The 26,358-nt window shown below is 52.4% G+C and overlaps 7 protein-coding genes across 7 annotated transcripts; 4 read left to right on the top strand and 3 right to left on the bottom strand.

Annotated features, from left to right (window-relative positions):
- Window positions 1-461: 461 nt before the first annotated feature.
- Window positions 462-2,377, bottom strand: P152DRAFT_387262 (putative amino acid transporter; the record flags this gene model as incomplete). Its single annotated transcript, XM_033675880.1, has 7 exons — window positions 462-1,255; window positions 1,308-1,688; window positions 1,742-1,794; window positions 1,852-1,881; window positions 1,933-2,046; window positions 2,094-2,164; window positions 2,222-2,377. 7 exons carry the CDS (start codon window positions 2,375-2,377, stop codon window positions 462-464), a joined length of 1,599 nt encoding a protein of 532 aa, XP_033539117.1.
- Window positions 2,378-4,688: 2,311 nt separating this feature from the next.
- Window positions 4,689-6,102, top strand: P152DRAFT_478463 (uncharacterized protein; the record flags this gene model as incomplete). Its single annotated transcript, XM_033681655.1, has 5 exons — window positions 4,689-4,871; window positions 4,923-5,027; window positions 5,086-5,313; window positions 5,364-5,506; window positions 5,568-6,102. 5 exons carry the CDS (start codon window positions 4,689-4,691, stop codon window positions 6,100-6,102), a joined length of 1,194 nt encoding a protein of 397 aa, XP_033539118.1.
- A 184-nt stretch (window positions 6,103-6,286) lies between these two features.
- P152DRAFT_454075 (uncharacterized protein) lies at window positions 6,287-9,428 on the bottom strand. The gene is made up of 2 exons (XM_033678514.1): window positions 9,176-9,428; window positions 6,287-9,125 (listed from the first exon to the last, which is right to left on the bottom strand). The coding sequence occupies exon 2, from the start codon at window positions 9,007-9,009 to the stop codon at window positions 6,778-6,780; it is 2,232 nt and encodes a 743-aa protein (XP_033539119.1). The 5' UTR covers window positions 9,010-9,125; window positions 9,176-9,428; the 3' UTR covers window positions 6,287-6,777.
- A 795-nt stretch (window positions 9,429-10,223) lies between these two features.
- Window positions 10,224-12,179, top strand: P152DRAFT_427364 (uncharacterized protein; the record flags this gene model as incomplete). The annotated part of the gene is made up of 1 exon (XM_033677296.1): window positions 10,224-12,179. A coding segment is annotated over one exon (1,956 nt), but the record flags the coding sequence as incomplete, so codon positions are not given.
- A 1,242-nt stretch (window positions 12,180-13,421) lies between these two features.
- Window positions 13,422-14,882, bottom strand: P152DRAFT_386638 (adenosylhomocysteinase; the record flags this gene model as incomplete). Its single annotated transcript, XM_033675843.1, has 3 exons — window positions 13,422-14,475; window positions 14,535-14,661; window positions 14,711-14,882. 3 exons carry the CDS (start codon window positions 14,880-14,882, stop codon window positions 13,422-13,424), a joined length of 1,353 nt encoding a protein of 450 aa, XP_033539121.1.
- Window positions 14,883-18,925: 4,043 nt separating this feature from the next.
- P152DRAFT_408172 (phosphoglycerate mutase-like protein) lies at window positions 18,926-21,367 on the top strand. Its single transcript, XM_033676916.1, has 2 exons — window positions 18,926-19,504; window positions 19,595-21,367. The coding sequence occupies exons 1-2, from the start codon at window positions 19,322-19,324 to the stop codon at window positions 21,185-21,187; spliced, it is 1,776 nt and encodes a 591-aa protein (XP_033539122.1). The 5' UTR covers window positions 18,926-19,321; the 3' UTR covers window positions 21,188-21,367.
- A 205-nt stretch (window positions 21,368-21,572) lies between these two features.
- Window positions 21,573-26,284, top strand: P152DRAFT_454079 (uncharacterized protein). Its single transcript, XM_033678515.1, has 3 exons — window positions 21,573-22,055; window positions 22,147-22,408; window positions 22,461-26,284. Exons 1-3 carry the CDS (start codon window positions 21,978-21,980, stop codon window positions 26,054-26,056), a joined length of 3,936 nt encoding a protein of 1,311 aa, XP_033539123.1. The 5' UTR covers window positions 21,573-21,977; the 3' UTR covers window positions 26,057-26,284.
- Window positions 26,285-26,358: the final 74 nt, after the last annotated feature.

Below are 26,358 nucleotides of genomic sequence, written 5' to 3' on the forward strand. Positions count from 1 at the left end.
AAAAGGTTATGAGTACGGTCCTTATCTTTCGATTTATCTTTCGGCTCATCTTTCGAGGTGGTTTGAAGTTTGAAGATAATAGTAAGATGTAGGTAATACGAGGATTTTGCGGATTCCGCGGGTTTCACGGGTTTCGCGCCTTGCAGCGTATGACCGCGATCATCAACTCATGGTGTTCTACTGCCTTGAAGTTGAGAATGAATGTACGGAGTGGATAGATTAGAGCATCCAAAACATCAACATGTGGGACGGCAGGGCATTTTTGCCGTTCTTAATGTGCAGTGCCAAGTCTGATACGATTCGAACCAACCCTAACGGAATTAGGTAAGTGGAGGAGAGGCAGGGTCATAGGGAGCCAGGGACATCGCCTGCCGCATGGGGCACCGCCGACCTTACATCAGATAGTACATACCACTGATAGTTAGTAGTGTAATGGAAGTACAACCCCAAATAATTATCGCTTATTCGTCCCGGCGACGGCCTTCAACCGTGGAGACAGGGCCTTCGTACACGTGCCGCGCTTGCACGAAGTACAGAATGGCAGCTATCAACATGAGCCCCACGAATAGAACAACGGCCCAGTTGAAGTTCTCCGGAGTCACGCCCTTAAATGTGGGCCAGAACCCCCAGAACAGCGCCCACGACGCATAGATAATTCCCAGGTAGTTGACGACGATCCCCCATTTCCCCAGGGACCAGCGCGCCTTCGGGAGCGGCATCCCAGTGAACCGGCGGTACGCGACGCACCCGATAGAGATCAAATACGTGGCCATGAGCGCGGAGGTGCCGAGCGATACGATGGCGAAGAATGCGACGGTCGAACCGACATTGATGAGGGAAATGAGGATCGTGTAGGTGCAGGAAAAGATGATCGAGTTGACGGGAACATGGAGCCTCGGGTGGACGTGCCCAAGCCAGTTATGGAAGGGCAGCCCCTTGTCGCGTGCGAAGGCGAATGTCTGTCGAGAGGTGGAGGCGAGCGAGCTGATGGTGATCATGACCATCAGGACTAGAATGATAACGGTAAGGCCGGATGCGCCTCCAGCGCTGTTGGTAGCTTTCTTGAAGACGTAGATGAACGCGAAGCCCGTCGGGTCTGTGACTGCGTCGTCGATGCTATCCAGGCAGAAGAGGTAGGTGAGGATGATACCAAAGGCGAATGGGACGTTTAAGGCATAGGCGATCACCATACTGCGCGGGACGATGACACTGGCATTCTCGACTTCCTCGGACATATGGGCGACGGAGTCGGAAGCTGGAAGCATGTTAGGAACTCGCAAGGGTTCTTTCCACACTGAGGTACTGACCGATCAAAGTCCACATCGCTGACACTTGTCCAACAAACGCACCCCAGCCCAAGTTTGGCCATCCCGCACCATTGTCAGTGAACGTGAGGAACACGTTTCGGCCGGAATCCTTGGGTGAAAGCACTAAGAGGGTGATCACGATTGGGAACCAGGCCAAGATATGGAACAGGGCGAAAAGACCTTCTGCCAAGGGCAATTGCTTTGCAGCGAAGATGTTGAAGAGGGATATGGCGATAACCACGGCGAATATAATGAGGGTGGCTTGCCAGAGTGTTGGGGCAAAATCCACATTGTTAATCGATGCCAGAGCCAGGATGATGTTGCCAATAACCCAACAACCGGCAGCGATGATGCTCTGCCAGCAGATTGTGGACAGCCATCCTGGTCCAGAGTGAGCAAACCAGATAAATCGTCGATTGTGTATGGGTACCAACCTGAGATATAACTCAGCGATTTCTGAATGCGTGGAGGCGCGAATTCCGAGACCCTAGCTCCAAATCAATGGTTGTTGCAACCAAGTATACCCAAGGATCGGCGATCATACCAATGGTATTGTCCTCCAGCCGTTGGTGCCCTGTGGTTAAATTAGCTATTGACCTAGCTGGAGTATATGAATTCCACGTACATTGAAGCCATCTCTGCAATCGAGAGGACGATGAACGCCTGGCCGATGGCACACCATACCAACGACCAGAAGTAGCCAGCTTTCCCACCCGCGGTCAATGCTGCATTGTTCGAACTGCCCGGTTAGATTGAAAGGAGCCGGGTTATCGGGGGAAACCTCACGTCAAAGCGATTTCCCAGGTGCCCATGACACAGGTTGTGAAACCAATGGCAGATACCATTTTGAAGTTTCTCTGCAGTCGAATCAGTCATCCCGGCCGCCGTGAAATCTCGATCCATGGAACACGCACCCTGAACTCCTGTTTCTTGCCCATACGATGCATATCTTTCTTATCGAAGGGTGTAAAGCCTTTCTTCAACTCGTCCGGCAGGTTGTCTTCATATCCAAAGCTATAATTGCCCCCTTCTTGCGCTTCGCCCGTCGCAGCTGGAGCAGACTTCTCCATGCTGCCATTTTGCGAAAGGTTGTAGGTTACTCCGGCCGACATGATTGTTTCGGGTAATCGAAGTCATTGACAACGACAGTGGTAAACTCCAAGTCGAGGACCGATGCCACAAGTGGATGGTCGAGCACGGCGCAAGAACAAAGCACAAGGATACTGATACTAGCGAAGGGGAGGAGCGTCACTCGACCAAACGATACACCTTCATGTTAGGCTTCAGACTGAAGTAGGACGGGCGAAACGACGTTCAAGTATGGCAGTGGCATGTCTGCGAAAGTACAAGCTGCAGAGGGCGTCCTGTTGGCCAATTGCCTCAGACCTCATTGATGTGCCGAATTAGGGATGGAGCATGGAGCCGGGTCCCCCATTATGCATTATCCCAACACCACATGGGAGCTGAAATACCTGCAGTCATTCCAGCACGAACCCTGCTCACTAAAGGGACGCACGCGAAGGATGGTGAGCAACCGACCATGTTTAATTCATATAATTAGATTGTTGAAGGCTCGACGAAGCGGTATAATGATGGAAAAGCAGGAGACCAACCAGGTCGAAAGAAAGAATTAAGAAATGGCTTGAACGGGTGCCGGACAGCGGGAACCGGGAAGCATAAAAGCAAGCCGATGCACGACTCGTGCCAAGCCTCTGCCCATGTCGAACTAACGGTGGAACCGAATGATAAAGGCTAGAGCAGCTCGAAGTCGGGACCTCGAGATAGTTTGTAAATGTCCAAGTATTCTGTTGGAGCTGCAGGTTACAATTTACAGACTCGGATGCAAGTCGATACGGTATTACAGCCGTGGTAGCACAGCCGTAGTGACACAGCATTTGCTGGGACATGGAAAGCGAGCCACCAGCCTAGAGTCGTCCATCATGCTGCTTGATTTGTTTTTTAATGCCCCTTCAGCTAACTAGAGTGTGCTTGGTGGACCCTGACTCCCTGAGTGAGTGAATGGTAAAGTATCCTGCTTGGGCCTGCTAAATCTCCGCTGCGGGTCGCGCCCCCTCCCGCGATCGACCCACGACTCCACGACTTAGCGAGATATCAAACTCCAAAAGTTAAAGGTCTGCGTCCATACTCCGATGACCAATACTCAAGATCCCCAGCAACAACCCCTATGAACGGCGATACGAGTTAGAACGTACAATCCCCGTTCGTCCTATCATATATCATGTCTCACTCAGTCTCAGACAGGTGGATGCACCCTCTGTAAAGTGTAAATCCCAAGAGTGAAACATGAATACTGCCCCTGTTGTGATTTGTGAACTGTGGGGCACTGGGGCCACTGAATGCATCTGCATTTTGCCCAATATTCCCAATATTCCTACGTACAGTCGCCAGGGAATGAGACCACCCCCTTAGCGACCAATAGTGTGAAGCCTGGAACATCAAAGACGAGGGTTCGGGGAGTGATGGGCTCGTTGCGCGCACTGTAGAGTGGGATGATTGTGGGGGATACGAATACGGCCAGCCTGTTTCGGAGATGCTGAATCGCCGATCATTTCCCTCCACTGTGACTTCCAGTGTACAGGAATGGCGCCTCATTGTGCATCAGTGATCCAGATACCCAGTGAGGCCAGTCTCCCTCTACAGAGTATTCAATTGTGCACGGTTTTTCTCCTCAATCACGGCCGGGGCGATCAACTCCTCCCACTTACGCCTCACTCAACAGTCTCGTTGCACCTATCAACACCTCTCAGATCATACTATGCCTGCATACGACAATCCTCCTCCATCATTTCCCTTCATAGGTCTCTCTTGGATCCTCCGAGTCTCTGGTCCCCTAATTTCAAATGTACAATTACCTGGATCGGTACCATCCTCATAGGACGCTGAAAATGTTGCGTGCTGGACGGCCTGGACCCGTTCCAGCGTGTCGGTGATCTCCCATTTGGCAGATATCGCGATGTCCATGGTGGCAGGTGTGATATTGACGATCTGACTGTCAGGGCATTGCGCCGTCTTATTAGTTATTGAGTCTCGACCTACCGAATACATGGTTATTGCACGCATAATTGAGGCGATCACCGCAAGAGTCCTGCATGCTCGTCATCCTGGATCGTTTCGACCTCCTGGTCAAGAACATTGATCAACACTGAATATACCAAGGACTTAATACCACTTAATGTATCTCTAGTTAACCTCCCCTCGCTCTATCCAAATCTCCCAACCCTATGCTTTCATGCTGATAGCATGTAAAACCGCTTCATTTACGATCTTGGGATACCTTTCAGTTCCTCACGAAAGCTTCATGGTCCTTATCCTGTCTTTCTTGAAGTCTATTTCCCCTGGCAGCTGGCTACTCTTACCCGCATGGCTCCCGCGGACGGGAGTGACCATCTTACTGTCTCTAGTGCTGATAAGAAAGCAATCATCGCCATTGTAGCCATCCTTGGCTTGACATGGTCGGTGATTTTCTACTTCGTTCGTGGCTTTATTCGTCTTCGTATCAGTGGCCCGATCTCCTGGGACGATTACCTGGCGACTTTTGCAACAGTGGGGTTTGTGTTCCGTACTTCCCTGTGGCTGATATTGACCTTTGTTCAGGTGGTTGGCGTCACGCAGACTGGAGTCACTCTCGATGGTGTGCGGCATGGACTCGGCCAGTCATCCTCGGACCTCTCCGCTGGCGACATTCGCAAAGCGCTTCAGGTTCGCCTTCTCGGGCCTTGACAGATCGACTCTTAAAGTCAGCTAATGTGGGGAACAGGCTCATTACGCTTCGTTCATCCTCTATATAGTCACCATTTGCTCGACTCAAGCCTCGATGGCACTCTTAATAACCCGACTCACAAGAACAAAGCACCACTTAAGCAGTAGCAATGCTGCCACATTGTTCATCATCATGGCGGGCTTCATTAACATCTTCGTCGCTTCCTTTCAGTGTCGCCCTCCCCATCCATGGGACACATCAGATGTCGAGTGTTGCAAGCATATAGTATGCAACTGGTCGTCAAGCGCTAGTAAACCATAGCTAACGTCGAGTAGACCGTTCGATGGGCTGTTGTCGAGACGATGAACATTCTGATCGAGATTCTTCTCTTCTCCCTCTCCGTTTTCCTCGTCTGGAGTTTATATATGCCCGTCAAAATAAAGCTAACGGTCTGCGCTGCATTTCTATGCCGCTTGTTGTACGTATCAGTTTTCGTTGGATGCGACCTCTTGATGGATTGTAAAACTCACCTCGTCCAGAATCATCCCTTCCTCAATTCTTCGTGTCATCCATATCCACGTCGCCTCACTCGGGTCCGATGCCACGCTGGATGCGACTTATCCTGCCGTTCTCACGCAAGTTGGGCTTCATTACTCGTTAATTGCCACCACCATTCCTTGCATGAAGAAGTTCCTTAAGCAATTCGATTCCGGATTCGGTGCTACCATGATGATGAGCGACGGCTCCTATGCAGCCAGCCCCACCCGCGACGACCACGCCTTGAGTTCCATACCAGTGATGATACAACATAATACTCGAGGAACTCACACCAACGAAACACACACCTCCGTTCTCGATTCATATTATGAACCCGAATCGGAAGAACCGCCGCTACTACTCCGACCGGACCATCTAGATTATATGACTGATATGGAGGCGTCAGGCGGTAGGTTCCAGGCAGCGGGGACGAGATCTGCGGAGTCGCAATCGATTCATACGGAGGTTCTGACAAAGCCATTATCAGGAAACCACAAAGATTCGAAGTCCAGTACAACGACGTGCAATGACTCCTGAATGCTTATAATGATTGAGCAGTGTCCCGCCCGACTCCCCCCTGCTCAGTTTTGGCCTATTCTTTGTTTTGTATCACGCACGATACCCATTTGTCTATGGGCTCTTGAACCCTTGCGTTGTATTTGAGCCATTTAGCGAGCGGATGGTGAGCTTTTCGATTGACTTGTTTGTTCTACACCGACTGGTTGGGCTGGCGCTTGAGAAGACTCGGGGCCTGCGATCTTACAAAAGGAATGCAATATACTCGGACGAATATTGGAATGAATGATAATAGAAACCAAAAAGGGGCAGTGCCTGGAAATCCTACTAGAAACACCATATCAACCAAACATTGGCGTCGTACTTTCATGACATGCTCTGGACAGTCTTTGGAGGCTTCCAAATATCCTAGGATATCTTCTTCTCAAATGTTTAGATAAAGTCAAATTAGTGGAGGCGCGATACACGAAACACATAGTTTTTGCTGGCCATTGTTTTACAGATAGAATCTGATGAGTTGAACGCAAGATCAAAGGAGTGTAGACCTATATTGTCAAGTAAAATAACAGGACTTACACTCTCAGCCGAGGGGTCCCCTTTACCGCAGTGGACTTTCAACATGTAGGCTCACCATTCCTCATGGTGACCCTGGTTCCTCCTGTACCTCCGCCAATTGTCGAGATTCCTTATATGTAATTATATTTTTGTGCCCACACCAACGACTGTCGGACCGGGCAAGCGCGCAGTATACCTTGAAACCGTCTCCACAGCACATTCCAGCTCTTTCGTAAAGTCGTCATTCTTTTGTTTCTGCAAGATTCCACGCTTCCTCTTCCCTTTCCGACTCTGGGCATTAGGAGATATCAAGCCGAGAGGCTGGCGATCGCAGAACTCTGCACGCTCGAAATCCACAAGCATGAGCTTGCCGCTATTTGTATTGTATAGGATGTTGCGGGGCTCTGCATCACGGTGAAGAACACCCAATTTGTGCACTGCTTTGAGCATTGCGCTGACGGCGTCGTTGATGTCCGTTTTAATGGCCTGGACCACACAGTTAAACAGGGGTTGTCCAGCCCAGCTGAGAAACATGAAATGCACGTAAACACCGCAGTCATAGTAGTATGGCCGGACCAAGTCTATACGGTCGAGACATACGGGAATGTGTTTTCCCTGGATAGGCCGGAGTCGGTTGTACATCTCGTTCTCGTGCTGTAGGAGGGCAAGATCAAGTCCCTCTACACCCTTGGCAACGAGCGTATAGCCGTGGGATGACAGCCGAACCTTGAAGAGTGATCCGCGCGCCCCGGATAGATAGAGTGGTGTGCAATCCGCATCGCAGCCACGGTCCGTGGCAAGCTGGTCTCGGATGAGTCGGAGGAACTCGAACCGGCTGATGTGCTCCTGCCCGTGATAGTCTGCGTTAGGGCAGTTCTCGTCCGCAGGCCCGCCATATGCTAATCCCAGGAGACAACTTTGTGAACAGAATGGCCGGCTTTGTATGTCCGACTTAGTCGCCGGGCCCGACTGCTGCTGCTTGCCTCGGTGTTGTCCTTGGTTCCCACCACCATGCGAGCTTGTTCCTCTCGACGGCGCCGCTTTCCCACCAGTACGAGAGGGGTTGGGGGTAAGGGAGGGAGGGTCGTTGTCTTCCTCTGACGGTCCAGCACTAGGGTTTGTCTGCTGGCAGCGAGACTGGATCCGAACTGGCGACTTCTTGAAGCCTTCCCAGCGCTGCGGCTTATACGGAGAAGCACGGGGTTCCTTGCGTTTTCGTTCTGTGGGGGGGATATCTTTCAGAATATCATCGTACTCCACAGCCCAAAGACCAAGGGTCTCGGCCTTGTCTTGCCATGACTGGGACGGTGGACTTGCGCGAAAAGCTTGGAGAGTAAAGGCAAAAACCTGTGCGACGGCTGTTCGATGGAGTCTCGTCTCGTCGCCGTCCATTACGTCTTGGTCCGGTAAGCATACCGAGTAGTAGACTATTGACGGATCGTCTGGAATGTGGAGGAAGACGCGCGCCTGTCCAGTGCACACGTAACCGTACCGGATGCTCTTGCCGATCATATAGGAGAAGAGCTGGGTGATGGCGGCAGCGGTTAGCCGCCTGGCTGTGGAGCCAAAACCTCGGCCATCATTGTTGATCACATCACGTTCCGGCTGAATTTCTGACTCAAGACCTGTGATGATCTCGTCCACTGTCAGCTTGTGCGGTGCCTTGTATTCAATAGCGAGCGCTGGGACATTTCGGCCACCCGTAGTCCTGTATATACAAAATTGGTCCGCCCGAATGCTCCTGCCCCTCGCTTTGCGACGAGTCTTGGAAGCCGTCGGTCGCTCCGGGATAGACGCTGACGCCGCGACACCAGGACTTCCCCCACCAAGAGGCATGTGCTCCATGGGCTGAGATATGGGGTCGTCGGTTGTACCGCGATCCATGTGCTTCTCGAACGTCACGGACCTTTGGAGGTCAAGGTTTTTTCGCAGCAGCGGATCCATGTTTGCCCGGTCCACTATCTTCTGAACGGCGTTTTCGACGACATCATGCTCGAAGAGATGTAGCCCAATCTCACTGCTAATAGGCTTGAGCAACGACTTCACATAATCCATCTGATGCTGAGATGGAAATGCGGGCATGGAGAACAAGTCGCCGATCGAAAGGGCGTTCCAGATCTCCTCCTGTCTCGTTGCAAAGTCATCCCAGGGTATAATTTGTCGAGGGAAAATATGGCCGGTCGGATAGGTAGTCTCGCTTTGCGTAGTCAGAGATCGGTCAGTTACAGCCTGAATAGCAAGATGGAGTGAATGACAGGTCTCGAGGTATTGTTGAAGGGTCTGCGGCTGCGATGCAGCGACAAGTTTTTTGGCTGCTTCATATCGGCGTTGATCCTCTAGGACTTTTTGTCGCAGGTCGTCGATATCGTCCATTGCGATGGTAGCGTAGGCAAAAGGTCCGTTCGCTCAGAAGACGATACTAGAGGCCAGAGCCTATTTGATCAACCTGAACGCTCCTAGCAGGGACCTGATATGAAGGGAGACTGCATCTGGATAAGTTAGGTGATCGCCGTTGGTTAATGATGTTGCGTGCAAATACGTTGGCTACGGGTTGTTGGTGGTTGGGAGCGAGAGGGGGGTAGGTCGCGGCAAGACGATATAATTAAACCCAGGCCGTGTTTGGAACCCCTCGCCCGTGATAGGGAATTTATTGTAATAGTCTTCTGTTGAGCCTTTGGCTCAGGCGTGGTTGTTTGCCTGGCGGCCTGGGGTATTAAGCTGAAGGCACAAGCAAGCAACACGTGATCACCTGCAGTGTGATCACCTGCAGCGTGTAGCAAACTGCATGGCCTATACGATGCCTCTGGGTATATTAGCAGACTTCCTTTGGAGAGGAGAGGGCTTTTCTTCTTCTCTTTCTTTAACTGAATTCATAACGTTAACTATTTACTATGGTATCGAATCCATTTGACTCGAACCCTCACATTTACTGCGAAATTATGTCGTATGTTGGGAAGTTTTGAGAGGGTTGAAAACGGAAAGAATCAAAGAAACGCTAAACCCGAACCGGAACGCTAATCCCAATACGGCAGTCACAGGTCCTCAGATTACAGGATCCATTTCAAATGTCAACGACGCGAGCGAGGAGGAGCGTGTGTAAAATGTGAATGTAATTAGGGTGCGGACTGCGGAGAGTCGGAGGCGGCAGAGACGAGAGTGGTGATTAGCTGATGTAAGCTCCAGGGATTGCGTCACGTGTTACTCGTTCATCGCGTCGAAGTGGGGACGCGGAACGACGCGAAGACGGTACGTAGCAGTGGGTGGAGCTTGAATATTACACTACAACTTTATACAAAGTACCATTGCTACTACGGACTGCAATTCTGAACGCCTATATTCCTATGGATATGCGGAAGGATATTGCGTTTGATCATCCGTAGTTCTATTAATATGTCCAGCATCTTTCATGAGCCTACGAACCGCCCTCATGAGCCTGAATCACCGCTCCGATCAAGCATCGGACTGGAACTGGAGCAGTCAATTTCGCGGAAAAGGAAAAGAGGGAAACATGTTCCCGAGCAGGCCTGCAATGGACCTATCATAATCCGCGTAAGGTGTCCGTCCTATGGGCGAAGGCTTCGCTAACAATGCTCAAGTCTCATCCGACCTCAATATATGAGAGCCCCTTCATCCTTACACCTATCCGGACAATACCACGCGTAAACATACCACTCTGCTTCCTCGATGCCGGCAACTCATCTGGCCCACCAGCTATTCCGGTCTGCGACCTCTTTTCAGCGAATATCCCGGTCCTCGAAGATGAAGAACAGGATACGGGTGGTCCGTTATTATCCAAGATCCTCATCGCACAGCTACAGGCCGGCCAAAGCAAGCCGTTTTATGCCGTAGAAAGGGTGAAGAACCGCATATATGCATTGCGGAAGCTGGCAATATGGGTCACAACGAAGGACCTGGCCGAGATCTCAGGCGCACCCGAAGGGGATACTCAAGGCTTTCATAAGATGGTGAGACCTGACGAGAAGGAGAATTGGTGGAGCGGTGCAATGCTACACAAGAAATGCCATCTAAAGGGCAAGGAACCTGAGAAACCCCGTGTCCCTCTTTTCGACATGTCAGTGCCGCCTCCCAAGCAAAACATTCCCACACCAGATATAGAGCAACCGCCATATGGAGAACCATCGACTGAAGATACTGGCATAAACCATTTCGAACCCGAACGCCCACTAGCCTCCGCTGAAGATGTGTTCGGAAATTTGGTCGTCGAATACCTCAAGATACTCTACACCTCCCGAACATCACTCGCATACTTCGCGAAAGGACCGCTCTCGCGCGCACGAAATCATTTCAGCGGCTCCGAGAACGGCGCGGTGCGAATCTCTGAACTTTCAGATCATCTGAAGACCATGGTGCTTTCAGCATCTCAAATGGACACAAAGTACAAGGAGAAGATTCCTGAGACCGTGAGACCAATTCCGATTGTTCCGATGTCGGACGATGAATCTCCCCAAAAGAAGAAACCGAAGAAGCCGGGCATAAGGAAGTTGAAACTTAAAAGGGACGGCCTTTACGGTGTTGAAGAGGAGTACATCAAGCAGTGGTGGAGAAACCCTGGCGAGACGGTCAGAGTCGCACACGATGATACTCTAGAGCAGATCATCCGGCGGCTGGCATCGGCACTAAGGATTCGAGAGACCCTTGCGCAGATCGTAATCATCCTGGAGATTCTCGCCATCGAACAATCTCCGCAATACAAATCCGAAGTTGCTACCAGAGACGATGCTGAAAGCCAAATTGGGGACCTAGAAGCAGGGATGCCTAAGAAATCAAAGAGGAAGAAAAAGGCCCAAAATCTCGAGCTTGTAGTCGACCTCCTGGTAGACAAGCTCTGCATCTGGCAATCGATGGATGAAGGAATCCCGGCCGTAACACCGGACGCGAAACATGGTACCTCGGATCAGCCTGAAAACCGGGATAGGCCTCGAAGCTTCTGTATCGAAGTCATCGTCCCTTTCTACATGGCTCGCATCCCACAACTTGCATCCTCAATCAGCAAAAAGCTTGGCGGCCCATCGGCACCCTCGCCCCTGAGACCGAAACCTGCGAAGGCCATCAGCTCGTCGAAGGGAGAGCATCCAAAGGTGCCCTTACCTGATAAAAAGTCGGCCAGACGACCCTTGCAGCGGATTGCTACAGAGACCAACTCATCTGCCACACCTCGACAACACCCCAAGCTGGCGCGATCGTCAACCGACTCTCTCCTCCCCATCAAGCGTGAAGTCTCCGAGCAACCCGCTTCCCTGTCCGCCATCCCTTTCGCCGTGAGCGATACCAATCACCCATCGAAGCGAGCCGCTTCTCGCGGCTCCATGTCGCAATTCTCCAAGTTCAAGCAACGGGAGGTCAACCTCAACGCTTTCAGTTCCGCCACGTCTGCTAAAGTTGCACGGAAGAAACAAGCCGAGAGCCAGCTGCTGCGCGAAGCTATTGGCCAAATTCGCAAGCCGGATCGCGCAAAGGCAGGCCAAGAGTACCTGGATGGAGTCGAGCAACAACGTTCCACTACCACCAAAGCTCGAAAACCCGTACCCGGGGCCAGCAAAGGAAAGGGTACGCAGCTGAGTAGAAAAGATATGCCGCAACCGGGCCGTCTCGCGGTTGAGGATGGAATTCAAGTCTCAGCTACCCCCCGCCGGAACCATTCGAACGTGGTCTTCGCGCAGTCGGGGGACGTTCCATATCCAATCAGTCCGATCCTTCAGCGAAAGGCTCTTACATCGGGCAGCCAGCAGACCTTTGGTGTCGCGGCGACCCCTTCTCTGATCCCGTCATCTGGTCCGAGGCTAGGGCACCGGGATGTTCTGGCAGTTCCGTCCTCGGCCAGGAGCGCGATCGCTGAGACACCATCCCGTAGAGGGGACAAGGTCCTCTCTTTCCCTGGGTTGCTTCAGGATGGGGATGGGGATGGTATAGCGGTCTTGTCAACACCGTTGAAATTGACGGATGCAACGGTGCTGGTGACGCCTGTCAAAGCACCAGTTGCCGTGACCCCCCAAAGAAAAGGTGGTCTTTCGTTCCTGAAGCCGGTGGACAATGCTGCGTCCGCCAAGACACCACGGATCAGGGAGAAGGTCGATAGCGGGATCACGATGTCGGATGACGAGGAAGAGGTGACTGGAAGGTCTCTGTATGAGAGACTCGGATGGGACGAGGTCGATCTGATTTAAGCATGTATATGATGGATGGATAGTTGGGCAAACCCAACTGGACATAGACAGTTGCATTGGTGCATCCTGGTTTTACCAAGGGCTAAGTCGATCCGATGACGTTACGAACGAACGAAACTGTTATGAAGAAAGTCTGATAATGAAGTCTAGCCAACACTTCATTCACACACGTTATGGAACACTGAATAAATCTTGGTTTCATTTTTGGTCTTCTGACCTTGTTGAGTCTCCTAGCATTACGTTGTTAAATACCAGCGCCTCTGCATTCGCTTGGATGAGAATGCACTTTTTGAACGGGTGCCCGAGCCCTTGTAACGCCAAACATCCATATGCCATGCGGGAGGTAGGCCCAAATTCCAAACCGTGGGTCTTGTTGAAGACTGGATCCACATGATGCCCGCTGAATGCGCCTCTAGCTATGCCGTTGAAGACAGTTTGCTTGAACCCGATGTGTGTTAAATGCATCGTCGTCCCACCGTCGTCCCGCCGTCATCACACATGTTGAATCTCAATGAAAGATATAGGCGATTGATCGCGAAATTAGTATCGGTAACTGGGGCATCTGTTAGAGCTAGTCACTATCATCGGTGGGGTGGGAACTTACTGGTCTGGCTTGTAAGGTCCCTCAGCCGGCAAGCTGAGGTACTCGGATTGGACGGAAGTCAACTTGGTCAACTTGGCGTTGACGTGCGACAAATGAAGAGCGGCGACCTGCTCGTCCAAGATCTTGGGGAGGACGTAGACGCCAATGTCGAGCTTGCCGGACTTGCCGAACTCGATGTACTTCTTGCCGAACTCCACGTCGGCGGCCTTGAACAGCATGATCTGCGCGAGGACCTGGTTGGTGAACGAGCAGCTCATGACGAACGACGGGTGGCCGGTGGCACATCCCAAGTTGACGAGACGGCCCTCAGCCAGCAAGATGACGTGCCTGCCGTTGGGCATGAGGAAGCGGTCGACCTGGGGCTTGATGCTCTGGACCGACGTGGCGTTCTTCTTGATCCAGGCGACGTCGATTTCGATGTCGAAGTGGCCGATGTTGCAGACGATGGCATCGTTCGGCATGACGGAGAAGTGGTCGCCGGTGATGATGTCACGGCATCCGGTGGTGGTCACGAAGATCTGGGCGATAGGAGCAGCCTCCTCCATGGTGGTGACTTCAAATCCGGAGACAGCGGCTTGAAGCGCGTTGATGGGGTCGATTTCAGTGACGAGGACACGAGCACCCATGGAGTGAAGAGCCTCAACACAGCCCTTGCCGACATCACCGTAACCAGCGACGACGGCAATCTTGCCAGCAATCATGACATCGGTGGCTCGCTTGATTCCATCGATGAGAGACTCACGGCAGCCGTAAAGGTTGTCGAACTTGGACTTGGTGACGGAGTCATTGACGTTAATGGCAGGGACGAGAAGACCGTGTCCGGTGCCTGCGCTCTTCAGCATCTTGTAGAGGTGGTGAACACCGGTGGTGGTCTCCTCTGAGACACCATAGCAGTCCTTGAGCGACTCAGGATACTTGGTGTGAAGGAGCGAGGTAAGATCACCACCGTCGTCGAGGATAAGGTTGAGCTTCTTGTCATCCTTGAAGGCAGTGAGCTGTTGCTCGAGGCACCATTGGTATTCCTCTTCGGTCTCGCCCTTCCAAGCGAAACTAAATCCAGGACGTCAGCTTGAAGCTCGAAACCACAATGATCGTTCGGGGTGGCTTACACAGGGACACCGGTGGCAGCAATGGCAGCAGCGGCATGATCTTGAGTGGAGAAGATGTTGCAGCTGGACCAGGTGACCTCAGCACCAAGGGCGGTCAGCGTCTCGATCAGCACAGCGGTCTGGATGGCTAAAAGCGTTGTCAGCAACAGCCTCTGGGAATGGGGCGTCAATCATACTCATGTGCAAGCATCCTGCGATCCTGGCGCCAGCAAGCGGCTGGGCCTCTGCGTACTTCTCCCTCGTGGCCATCAGACCGGGCATCTCATTTTCGGCGAGCTCAATCTCCCGGCGGCCGAAGGCGGCCAGGCTGATATCAGCGACCTTGAACTTGTGTGCGGGAGCGGACATTTTGGCGGATTGAATATGGATGGAGCTGTGTAGTGGAAGATTCTTGAGGGTAGAAGGAAGATGAAGGGGTGAAGTGTAGGTGGTAAGTTAAGTAAGAGGGCAGATTGGGAGGTCAGGTGTAATAAAATGGGGGGCGGATGCGGGATGAAGGATGAATTTTTATCGTTAAGACGCCAGTGGAACCACAGGGTCAAATGGCGGTACACGTACAACGAGGGGTACGCCAAGCCCGCTGTTGTATCATGATCATAAGAAATCCCATCCCATCTCCTCCGTCCTCCAAATAAACTCCTACTATGGGAATTGTCCCCCATCCGCAGCTTTTCGGGGGTTGTCACCGGTTTTTCCGCATCTCTCAACCGAGATCGTGATCCGATGATCGGGGTATCTATGAAGCCTCCCGTAAAACGGACCATAATTCGTTGCCCGAGAAATCCTCTCCAATTCATCCCTGCTCCCTGCTCCCATTTCAAGCTTGGACCCTTCCCTTAGAAGTCAAGGGACTCGATCGTTATCGATGCCTGGACTTTGCCATTCATTTCAAGCTTCCAGTGTCTTCTCTCGACTTGCAGTGGCCGAACCTGGGTGTTCCTGCTTGCATTATCCTCGACTCCTTGTTGGTCTCATTAAAGAATAAAACCCGACACACAACCATGGCACTTCGAAGTGTTGGAACCCATGATGTTCGCTCTTCACCTGTGCAAGCATGGTGGATCGATGACGATATTCGAACCAAGCACCGTGACATGAAGCAAGACAAGCTCATCCTGCTGGCGCAGTTAGCAGAAATCTTCCACAGCAGGGTTAGGGGAGACGTATAAAAGAAAAATAAAAGGTGGCCACCACGCCGGTCCCCCCGTCATCCCCTCCAACCATCCACTCTCAGGACTAAACCATCCCGAATCTCATTTCCCAGGTTCTGCACTGAGGCATGCATACTCTCCGCCGTCAAGCGCCAGTGCAACAGACTCAACTCAGGACTAATGGAACGCCGACAACTAGCAAGCAATGCGGGTAGGGCGAGCAGAGCGCATCACGACGACACAGACAAGCCTAAACTTTGAGCCATCGCTGTTGCGAGGTCCCGTGCCGTCCATGATGTTGGCCGACGCCTCAAACCTCCATTTTGCAGACCGCGTCCTTGTTCGAGCCGGAGGATGCTGTCGAGAAGCTAAAGCGGAGAGTCGCAGGCCTCCATAGATGTTGCATTGTCCCAGAATCCGAGATCGAAGAGTGGAGTAGGTCAAGAGCGTGGACGAGCCAAAGCGGACTTGAGAAGAACACACCCGCTTGTTGGAAGACGCTCTCAACTCAAAAGATCGGCCAGCTGACTTCATTTCATCGGTAGACCCCTCCATTGCCCCAGCAGCGCGCCCTTCCACACCGTCTCATATCGAATCCCAAACCCTGCAGCGCTAGAGGGTTGCATCGCAAGATACTGCTCTTGAAAACACGGCCTATCTCTCAGGGACAGTTTTTGATTCCTCCCCAGGGAGCAATTCCTTGGTAGGGCATTGAGAAACGGACAAGTAACATCGTCAAAAAACCGCTTCCTTCTCTCGGGGCATATCTGTACCCGGAGAGGTACATCAACATGTAAAGCGTTGGATTCTTTACCGGTTGAGATTCGTGTCGGTGGTCGTACAATAGACCCGAAGGTCAGACGATTAACGCGGTAGGTCTCTTGTAATCATGTCATAGACAGAGGATAGCATCTTGAAATGCGCCCACATCTCTCTTGGAGATAATACGTGGTGCTGTGATCACCGGGGTAATGGGACTGAAACCAAGAAGCCTCAAAGAAGTTCTGGTTTGCAGGCGAAGCGGTCAGGGCTACGTCGGCATTTTCAGCCTCAAAGCAGCCCAACATGCGCTACTACTGAGCGCGGGCAGTGTTGCACACAGACAGACCCCAATGTTTCCGACACGAGAAGACACACTGTTTTTCCGCATGCCGTCTTCCGCCTAAGTTCAGCAGCGCGATCAACTGCCGCATACCCGCTAGCTACAATGGAGAATGGCGGAACAGTGGGACTGAGAGGGTAGAACCGGGCGTGACATCTAATGAAGATGTGCCAATCTACCCTCCCACCCATTCCCAACCAAGTCCAGAGGCATAGCGAGCATGTGGCGTCAAGAAGACGCGGACACAGAGATGGTACGCTTAGAACTTTGAAGCAATACTTAGAGCGGAAAGAAGGCGTTGCCAGTCATGCCGCTCTTTGTCGGACAGTCTGAGGAAAGCCGAACAACCAACCCGTGAAGAATCATCGCGCCCTCGACGACCGCATTCGCAAACATCCCATTCCCGATAAATTCCACAGCATTGAGGCAAATTCAGAAGACCACAGCCATATTGTCCGTTGGTGTCTCGACTGGACCTCGTATCAGAGGACCCAATGAACGACGCCTTTTAATGACCGAAGTCCCGGACAGCAAGACCGCATCCGGTAAACAAGGATCGACCAAAAAGGGATGCAAGTTCTCCGTCAGCAGTCAAGAGGCCGAACCAAATGTGTGTTGTATGGTATCCGCGAAGCAGCCGAGTAGTTGGGTTGTAGGGTTAAGTGTCGAACTCCGTACGCCTCAATTGAACTTCATTACAGCAAATCGACTTTCGACGACTACTGGCAGGCCAAGTTGAGAGGAAAGCAAAACCCAGAGGCATTGGATGCGTGGTGTAGTGGACCCGAGCTCGAACAAGCCCGGTTCGCCTGAGCGGTCCAGACCGAAGTCCTAGGAATCTCCCCAAGGCCAAGTCCGAAGACCGGGCGTTCGGAGTACGGAATTCGGCTACGAGGAGAGAACTTCGTAGGTCGTTGTTTTCGAAGAAGGGCAAGGGCATTTAGGGAACATCCAGGCCAACTCAGGGCAGTGGAACGGGGGAAGATGATGTCAGGTGTTTCGGGGCTGCCGTCAGAAGTCAACATCCTGAGAGTCTCGGAGATTGAAGGCATTGGGTGCCGGATGATCATAAAGAGGGAAGATTTCAAATTCCAACAATTGGTAGCGCAGTGACGAGTGAAGAAGAAAGATTGAAGCAAATCCAAAGCTGAGAATGAACATTTAAACATTTGAAGCTCGAGATTCCACGCGTGGCTGGGAATGGCACGTGTACTGGTGCAAGGAATCAATTCCTGATGAGGCTAGCGTGGGTCGCGTGTTCACGTGATTGGTGCAGTTGGAGATTCTTCTCCTGCTGTTGAATTCTCGCTTTGCTTGATGTACACTATGACCCGCCAATTGGCCGAATTTCGGGTTATAGACAGTATTACCCTTTGTCCAATGATGCTATTAATTTCATGGCTATCCGCAATGATTCAATGTCTATCGTTGGACAATCAAATGTGTCGAGTGTTACTGTCAAGCCTCGTTGGATGCCACAAGCTACAAACCGGTATGAAATATTCCCCAACCCAAGACACGGAGTCACAGATCCTACCATGGCATGAAAGGATTGAAATACAGCTACCTTTGGGGTGTCTGTTCTGCTCCATAGATCGAGGGAATGCATGGGGATCTTGCTCTTGTCCTGGGCTTCTGGGCTCAGGCAAGCTGTCCTGGACTTTCCCCAAGCACCATTATCGACTGAAGCCCCGCGCTGACCACGCAGTGTTTTCCTTATCAGCGCTCAGCTTCTCCATAGCCCAAGACAAGCGAGCTCTCACAAGCACGCAATGCAGATCAGTAGAATCACACTGCCAGGAAAGTATTCTCTTTCCCCTCATTTATTTCAATTTCCCAATTTACAGCCGGCGTATCGAGTCTTTGTTACCAGTATGAGTCCACTCGGTTGATCAAGTCCTACATGTCCAAACTGGAGATGTCTTCCTGTCAAATGCGGCCTCGGGTTTCCACGACTTCCGGGCAGGAAGATCGGCGTGCTGCCATCCGCAGACCTGGAGAGGTTGACGGGAACGAGGACTAATGCAGACCCCTCCCCGCCACCCCTCCCACCATCAGAAAGCTACCGAACTTCGCATCTAACCCCAGTTACCCCTCCCTCGTTGTCTTGACCTTGACCCATATTCCGCACTTACCCAGCTACCCATGGAGGTCCATCTTACGCCCTCACCGTCTGGCTGCATCCAGGTCCATATCGGTTCTGCACCAGAGGGTGCCAATGTCGTATTGACCTCTCGGCCAACGGCTTGTCATAGGCGTCATCGCTCGATCACAACATTCCCAGCCCGCATGGTGGGGGGGGACATGTGTTCCTGCTCCAGAGCTGACCAGCTCATCTTTAAAGGCATGCAACCTCGCATGGCAGGCACGATGAAGGTTGCATACAATTTGTACCTCCAGCCTTTCTGGCCACTGTTGATTTTGCTGGTCTTGAACTCATAGCGTTGAGCGCTGTCCTCCATATTGCTATCGAACTCTTGAAATCATAATCCTAGTCGTCAAACTGCCCCATATCTAAATCTCAGTGCGCCGAAATGGTAGCTTCATTCCTCGCCCTTGTTGTTGCGCTGGTCTTCACATCCTTCGTGGCTGGCCAGCAGTCCTATACGCTTCATGGTTCCGTAATTCTTTCCAATGGCGGAGAATTCACGCCAGCTGTGGGGTTCCCTGGATATCATCAACTCACGTCTGTGGGTGCTCAGCAGATGTTCGATTTGGTCAGTACCTCGAGCTTTCAAATACAGGAAGAGGACATCTCGATATAGTCCAGGCACGTCTTACCAAAGTCATACTGATTCGGAACTTAGGGGTCCTATTTCCGGAACCGATACATTTCTGCCAATGACTTCGGTGGTCCTCGTGCACCTATTCAGCACATCTCGACCACCCGTATTAACGATGATGACACCTACGTAATGACTCTTGACAATCCTCAATATCCGGCTGCTGCACAGGCTTTCATGCAAGGGCTATATCCTCCTGCGAGCATGAACGTTAACGGCAGCTCCTTCACGGATCCGACTGCGATTCTAGCTAATGGATCTTACTTTGAGGGGCCGCTCGGAGGTTACAAGTACCCTCTGATCCGAACGGTTGCTTCATTGGACCCCCAGAGCGTTTATCTGGATGGATTGACGAACTGCATGTCTTGGGCGATGGAGGCTGGAAACTACCTCAACTCCCAGCCGGCATCGAACTTGGAGTCGTCTAGCCACATCATGTACAGCAACATTGCCCAGGCATTCGACCAGCTGATGCTTCGAAAGGGGAACTCCTTCAGCTACTACAACGCCCGGACGATTTGGCAGTATATATCCTACCAATATGTGCATAATTCGACCGTTAAAGCACTGTTCGACGCCGAACCCTTCACAGGCTACCTTGCCAACCTTCGCCATTATGCCTCTCTTCAGGAGTACTATTACTCCGGCAACATGTCTGTAGCGGGCGCAAACGGTCGGTCTCTCACATCGAATGAATGGGTTCGACCTATCGCTGGTCGGACAGTTGCCGCAAAAATCCTTGGGTTGCTCAACAACACGATTGCGTCGTCCGGAACCGAGACACTACTCAACCTCATTGTCACCGATGAATCTGCCATGGTAGCACTATTCAGCCTCATTAGTTTAACTTCGAGGAACCAGAACTTTATCGGCCTCCCCGAACAGGGCTCGGCCGCGGTTTTCGAGCTTCTCAGCCTGGGCTCGTCTGACGAATATTTCCCTAAGTTGTCAGATCTCTGGGTGCGGTTCTACTTCCTCAACGGCACCGAGGAGCAAACCATGCAGAGCTACAGTATCTTCTCAAACGGCCCAAGCCACCAGGATATGCGTTGGTCCGAATTTGTCCAGCAGATGGAAGCCATCATGATAGGCTCCGTCAGTGACTGGTGCGAGATCTGCGGTGACGCCAGCATCTTTTGCCCAGCATTCAGCCAAGGCAATGGCTTGTTGCCATCCTCTGGGAGCAGTTCTAGGAGCCACGGCGGTATGTCGCTACCCGTTGCTGGAGTCATCGGTGCTATCGTCACACTCGTGGTAGTCGGCATCCTGATGGCCTTGGCCGGCCTAGCAGGTGGGATCCGACTCCATCGCCTCCGTCGTGGGAAGAACAGCGAGGTTGGTGGGTTTAGGGGGTCTCAGAAGCTCGCGAGCGATCAGGACCTTGTCCTCCCAAAGGGGGGAGCGGGTGCTACCGTGGTGGGAGCGGCGGCTCCTGAGAAGGGCCACGAGCGAGTGGGTAGCTGGGAGATGAAGAACGGCGAGTCAAATAGGTTTGGCGATATGGGGAAGGATATCGGCGTCGACGGAACCGGCGCTACGTCACGGCCCAGCTTCGATGCGGACGATTTGGCAGTTAACCCGTTTGGGGATCCTGTTAAGCCGGATGAGAGAGTCTAACCTCAATGTGGAATCGGACCAATGTTGATGGCAGGAATGAGGTCGAACGAAGTGAATGAACTGGATGGATGGATGGCGTTATGGTACGGTAATCGGGCAGTTCGCAAGTCGGATTTTGTATATACCCATTCTCTGAGTTCAGTTGAATTTCAATTCGTACTGCCTCATCTGCCCTCCGGCATCTATTATTTTATTCTTTAGACAGAATTGCCAGTGGATTAACGAATTGTATTATCTGACAACCAAATCAGGTATGGCATAAGGCTGAATGCAGTATGGAGTAAGGCGGCCTTTGCGCTTTCACAAGCCGAAACCAACAGGGATGTTCTGGTCTGCTTTCATCAGGGGATTCGTCATTTCACAATCTAACTCTCAACTCCCAACACTTTACACTGTACTTTACCTGACTGTTGAGCCACAATAGTACGATACTGATCCACCACAATCGTTTTCATAACTAAGTACCGTACATTGCCCACTTGTCGGTCCTCGATAAACCCAATATCTCGAATCTCCAATACGTACTCACTCTCACGATCCCGATAACACCCTCGGACTCTCCCCAGTTTCCGGTTCGACACCACCAAACGCAACATCACCCTCCGGGCCTCGAATCGGCGACACGAACTCGGGACAAGACTGTCGGGAAACATATAATAAGTGAGATTCGACGACGTCGGCGGTCCAGAGCGAACGTACATGCGTCATCTGCCAATGGACGGTTCGCGTGGCAGCACAATATCACCTTGCGATTGACCGCGACGCTGCCCCAAGGCAGACATGAGATTGGATGCACCCTCTAAATCCATTCTTACGGGCTTTCTTCAAGAGCGCAATTCCCGCGCAGTGCTCCCCTATCCAGCATCATGTATGATGATCTCCTGACCATCTCGGTCTCCATGCGCATTTAGGCCTCAACTGGTCCGCATGAACATCCGCTAATTGAATGCACTCGGCAGGTCCTCCTCGTGCCATCCACCGAAGCCCTCCTCAACTCCCGTGACCTCGATACACACGCTCTCTACGCCGATCTTGCAAGTTCCGAGGAATTCCTCGCGAGCCATGTCCTCCGAGTCCCTGGCGGCGCGGCGCCCTCCCGGGGCAATGGGACGAAGGAAGCGGCGGCAAGCTTCCGAGACACTCGTGGAAAGGCGAAGCAGTACTCCACCGTCAATGGGAGGACGGTGATAGTCAAGGATTCCTTCGTCTACAGTAATAAAGGTAGGAATTCGTCGATGGGATCGTCAAGGGCCATGGACTGAGAACAGCACAGGTTTCAAGCATCTAAATCAAATCCAGCTCCTAAATGACGTACTATACTACCCCGACAACCTCGACGCGCAACCATGGCTCGTCTACTTTATTTCGAAACCGCTCACCGGCGTGCTGGAGGCGATGACCATTGTTCCAGCGAGTCTCGAAAATACAGCCCAAAGCACGGCATTACCAGACACAGATGCTCCCAGCTCATCCACCTCGCAGCATCCACCGAAAAAGAAGGATATCAAGACGTTAATGGAGTTGATGAATCATTTCCCCCTGATCGCGAAGCAAATGCAACCCGGGCTTGAGCGGATCTTCCGAGAGTTTGGCAAGGAGATGGACCAGCCGCCTCCTCCGATGCCAAAGCCACCCCCTCCGGTGTTGCGACGGAGACAGTCTTCCGTTTCATCGATGGAGAGCCTTACTGCCTCTCTTCACAGCAATCTCTCTGGCACATCCCAACCGCACATCAGTTTGCTGGAGCTAAGTGACCAGGAGGACTTTATGCGACGTTCCCTAGAGACCGCGGTAACTGCCGCTATCGACCTGTTCCAGATGGTCGATAAGCAGCAGCTGTCCAATCTCGGGGCAACCACGGACTTGACTGGCCCTGTGGTGGAGAGACTTATCGAGCGTTACGTGGCCGAACAGGTCAACGATGCCGTCCTCTTCCCACGTATCTGCGCCATTCGCCGAGGGGAGGATGCAGAGCTAGAAGCGCGCATCAGACAGATGCACGATATCGACATCTCACAAGTAGGGATCAACTTGGGGAACTCTCGCCAGAACAAACAGCAGCTTGCTCTTCGGATCCAGAAAGCCGTAGACGCCTTCAAACGGATGGGCGTCGCCAGTAGCCCCCAGGAGATGGCAGAGATCCTGTTATTAACCCAGAAGGCCATCACCATGCCGGAAAGTCCACCCACCGAAAGCAATGAGTATCCATCTGCATCGAGCAACCAGCTGGAAAAACAGGATTCGGTTCTCACGATCAACGCGGATACGCTCGTCTCGCTTCTGCTCATCGTGGTGATCCGGTCGTCCGTTCGACATTTGCAGGCTCGCTTGTCGTACATGCGGCACTTTCTCTTCATCGACGATGTGGAAAGTGGCGAGATCGGGTATGCTCTGAGCACATTCGAAGCTGTGCTCTCATATTTAGCGGGCAACTCCAGTGGTCTCCGGAGGTCGAGCAGGCTGAACAAATGCCTCTGGGAAGCGGTCCGGAACGGCGAGGTTGAAGATATCAAGTACCTTTTGCAACCCGAACTCATAGGAGGAGCCTTGGACGGCATTGAAGCAGAGGATGATACGAACGACAGATCGGGTGACATCGAAGACGATGCTCAAAGTACCGGACACCCCTCGCTTAGCGGTCTGACACTACATGGCTCGGAAAATGATGGGTATTCGAGGATTTCTTTCGAATCGGAGCCACAGCCACACTCGGGCCCATTGTCTCATGTCTTTCCTTTCGAGCGGCCGCCAACCCCTCCAGCCGAAACGAGGCGACCTCCAACTCAGAAGAAGAGAGTGTCCATGGATACTCGGAGCAATTCCAGCTCTTCGATGTTTTCCGTTCGGTCGCAAACGACAACTATGAACTCAAGCGGCAGCGGCATCGATGGGGACGATTCCGTCGAAAAGTTGAGCAAGACACAGTCGCCGGCTGGAGAGTCTGTGCTCATGATGGCTGTCGATAGCGGACAAAGCAAATCATTGCGCTATTTATTGTCACTCACGAGCTACTATCCACCATCTACCGTCATTGAAGATGCCGCCTATGATGGGACGACGTTACTCAGCGCTGCGATTCAGAACGGCACCCCAGAAGCGATTGAAGTAATATTGGACTATCTCACCGAGCGCATTAACAGCGAGGAGCAGTTGTTCGAGTATTTCTCTCGGCAGGACTCCAAAGGGCGCTGCATCGCACACTACTTATTCAATCAGCCGAAGCTAATACCAAGAATTGGGCAGCATTTTCCTTGGACACTGCGGGATAAAAACGGGCAGACTCCGCTCTTTGCCCTATGTCGATCATATGACCATGAAGATTACAAGTGGATGTGCGAAGCTGCACTCCAAGCGGCGACGGAAGTGCAGGGGGATGGCAAACCTCTTCGACTTGATGAGCATGTGGACAGCAAGGGCAACACACTGCTGCATATCATCAACGACCCTCAGCTGGCGCTGAAGCTGCTTCTGCAGTGTGACTCAGATGTCAATGCCTCGAACGACAAGCACTTCACGCCACTGATGGTTGCGAGCAAGTATGGTCGAACCGACCTTGTCAGGACCTTGTTCAACGACCCACGGGTAGACCTCCATGCCAAGGACTTGCGCGGTCTTACGGCCGTCGAGTTGGCAAAAGATGACGAAGTGAGGAACAAGATCGATGACCTCGTCCTGCTTGCGACTCCCCCCGGCCAAGACGGCCGCATCACAACCGTCGTGCGGTCCTTCTTCGTGGAGGATGGGACCATCCGCCTGATTCTAAAATCCGGTCTTCCAACTGGAAACTCGTCTTTGACCGTCACGACCTGCAGGCGCGCCATGGTGGATTTCGAGAATCTGGTGAAATGGCTCGCTCGCGAACATCCAGCATCCTGGCTTCCTGATATTAGTAACTTCACGTCGCCCTTCCTAATCCCCTCGAAGCCGTCTCGGGCAGTCCTCCGAGACACCCAAATTCGGCTCGACGCGTTTCTTCGTCTGCTATTGAATCATACCACATTTGCCAACCACGAGATGGTCTGGGAGTTCTTCTTGGTCCCGGAAATGGACCCGACCCTTCTCGAAGAGCGCTCGAAGCGCAAGGCCGAGGCGCGAGTCGAGATGATTCGAGACGAATATGCTCCCGAAACCGACACCGGCGACGTGGAGCTCTTCGTGGCATATGCCAAAGAGTCCGTCCGGAGCGTTCACCATCCGACCAAGTCCGTTCTGCGCCGGGCCAATCGTCTGCGTATCGCACAGAGCGACCTTCCCAACGCCGCAACCATGTCGACTTCAGCGTTCAATACCCTCGCGTTTCTACCGCAAGAGCATAGCCTCGCTCTCACGCGGTTTGCTGCCACTCTTCCACAGTCCGATTCCCCACCACTGAGCGCGTTCTACTACAACCTGCAAGCCATTTCGTCGTCCATGTCGGCCATATCATCAGCGCTCGCTCGTCCGTCATCTCTGATCGCGCAAATTGCGGTCGCCAACAAAGCCCTGGACCGCCACACGAATTCCATGCGGCGGTCCGACCGATGGCCGAACCTTGGCCTCCTGGACGAAGCCCGTCAGCGCATGTCGCGCGAAGCCGCCGGACGGGCGCGAGCCAGCTTGAAAGATATGGAGGATCTGGGCCGCGAGCTCTCGTATACGCGACAAGTCGTGGCCGGAGAGCTGGCGGGCTGGCAGGAGAGTCGGGTCCGATTGGGGAGGCGAGCGATTCGAGAATTCGCGAGCAAATCGCTGATGGCGGAAAGGGCGAGATTGGAAGGGATGAAGCGGGCGGTCAGGAAGTTGGGGATCGATGTTGATGGCGAAAGAAGGAATAGGACTCCTGCCGCCGATGGAGAGATGGGAGATACTGGCGTTTTGGCAACGGAATAGCTGGGAAGGGTCGGACGGTGACTTCGGGGCTGGCGTTCGGCTACATTTCTTACAAATATCAACGGTACTGGGTATCGTCGAGATGGTTCAACGAGGAATGGACGGTTCTCGGGTCGGTACATGTTGTCGTTCTATTTCGATTCTGCCTCTTTGGAAGCGTATATGTAATTTTATTATTGACTACTCTATTCTGTGCATCCAATGCAGATTTGAACCCTTGATTCAACGTGAAGCGAAGTTAGATGGCGGCATTTTCACTGGGTTGCATCGTGACTGGATGCAACCGTGGTCAACGACCTGCT

This window comes from Eremomyces bilateralis (assembly GCF_010015585.1).
Source record: "Eremomyces bilateralis CBS 781.70 unplaced genomic scaffold P152scaffold_1, whole genome shotgun sequence".
Lineage (NCBI taxonomy): Eukaryota > Fungi > Ascomycota > Dothideomycetes > Eremomycetales > Eremomycetaceae > Eremomyces > Eremomyces bilateralis.

Bases quoted from the DNA above. Each gene is read 5' to 3' on its own strand.
- P152DRAFT_454075 (XM_033678514.1), bottom strand. From the start codon at position 9,009: ATGGACGATATCGACGACCTGCGACAAAAAGTCCTAGAGGATCAACGC.
- P152DRAFT_408172 (XM_033676916.1), top strand. From the start codon at position 19,322: ATGGTAGCTTCATTCCTCGCCCTTGTTGTTGCGCTGGTCTTCACATCC. The intron at 19,505-19,594 runs GTCAGTACCTCG...TTCGGAACTTAG, and splicing joins CTCAGCAGATGTTCGATTTG to GGGTCCTATTTCCGGAACCG.
- P152DRAFT_454079 (XM_033678515.1), top strand. From the start codon at position 21,978: ATGCACCCTCTAAATCCATTCTTACGGGCTTTCTTCAAGAGCGCAATT. The intron at 22,056-22,146 runs GTATGATGATCT...TGCACTCGGCAG, and splicing joins GCTCCCCTATCCAGCATCAT to GTCCTCCTCGTGCCATCCAC. The intron at 22,409-22,460 runs GTAGGAATTCGT...AGAACAGCACAG, and splicing joins CTTCGTCTACAGTAATAAAG to GTTTCAAGCATCTAAATCAA.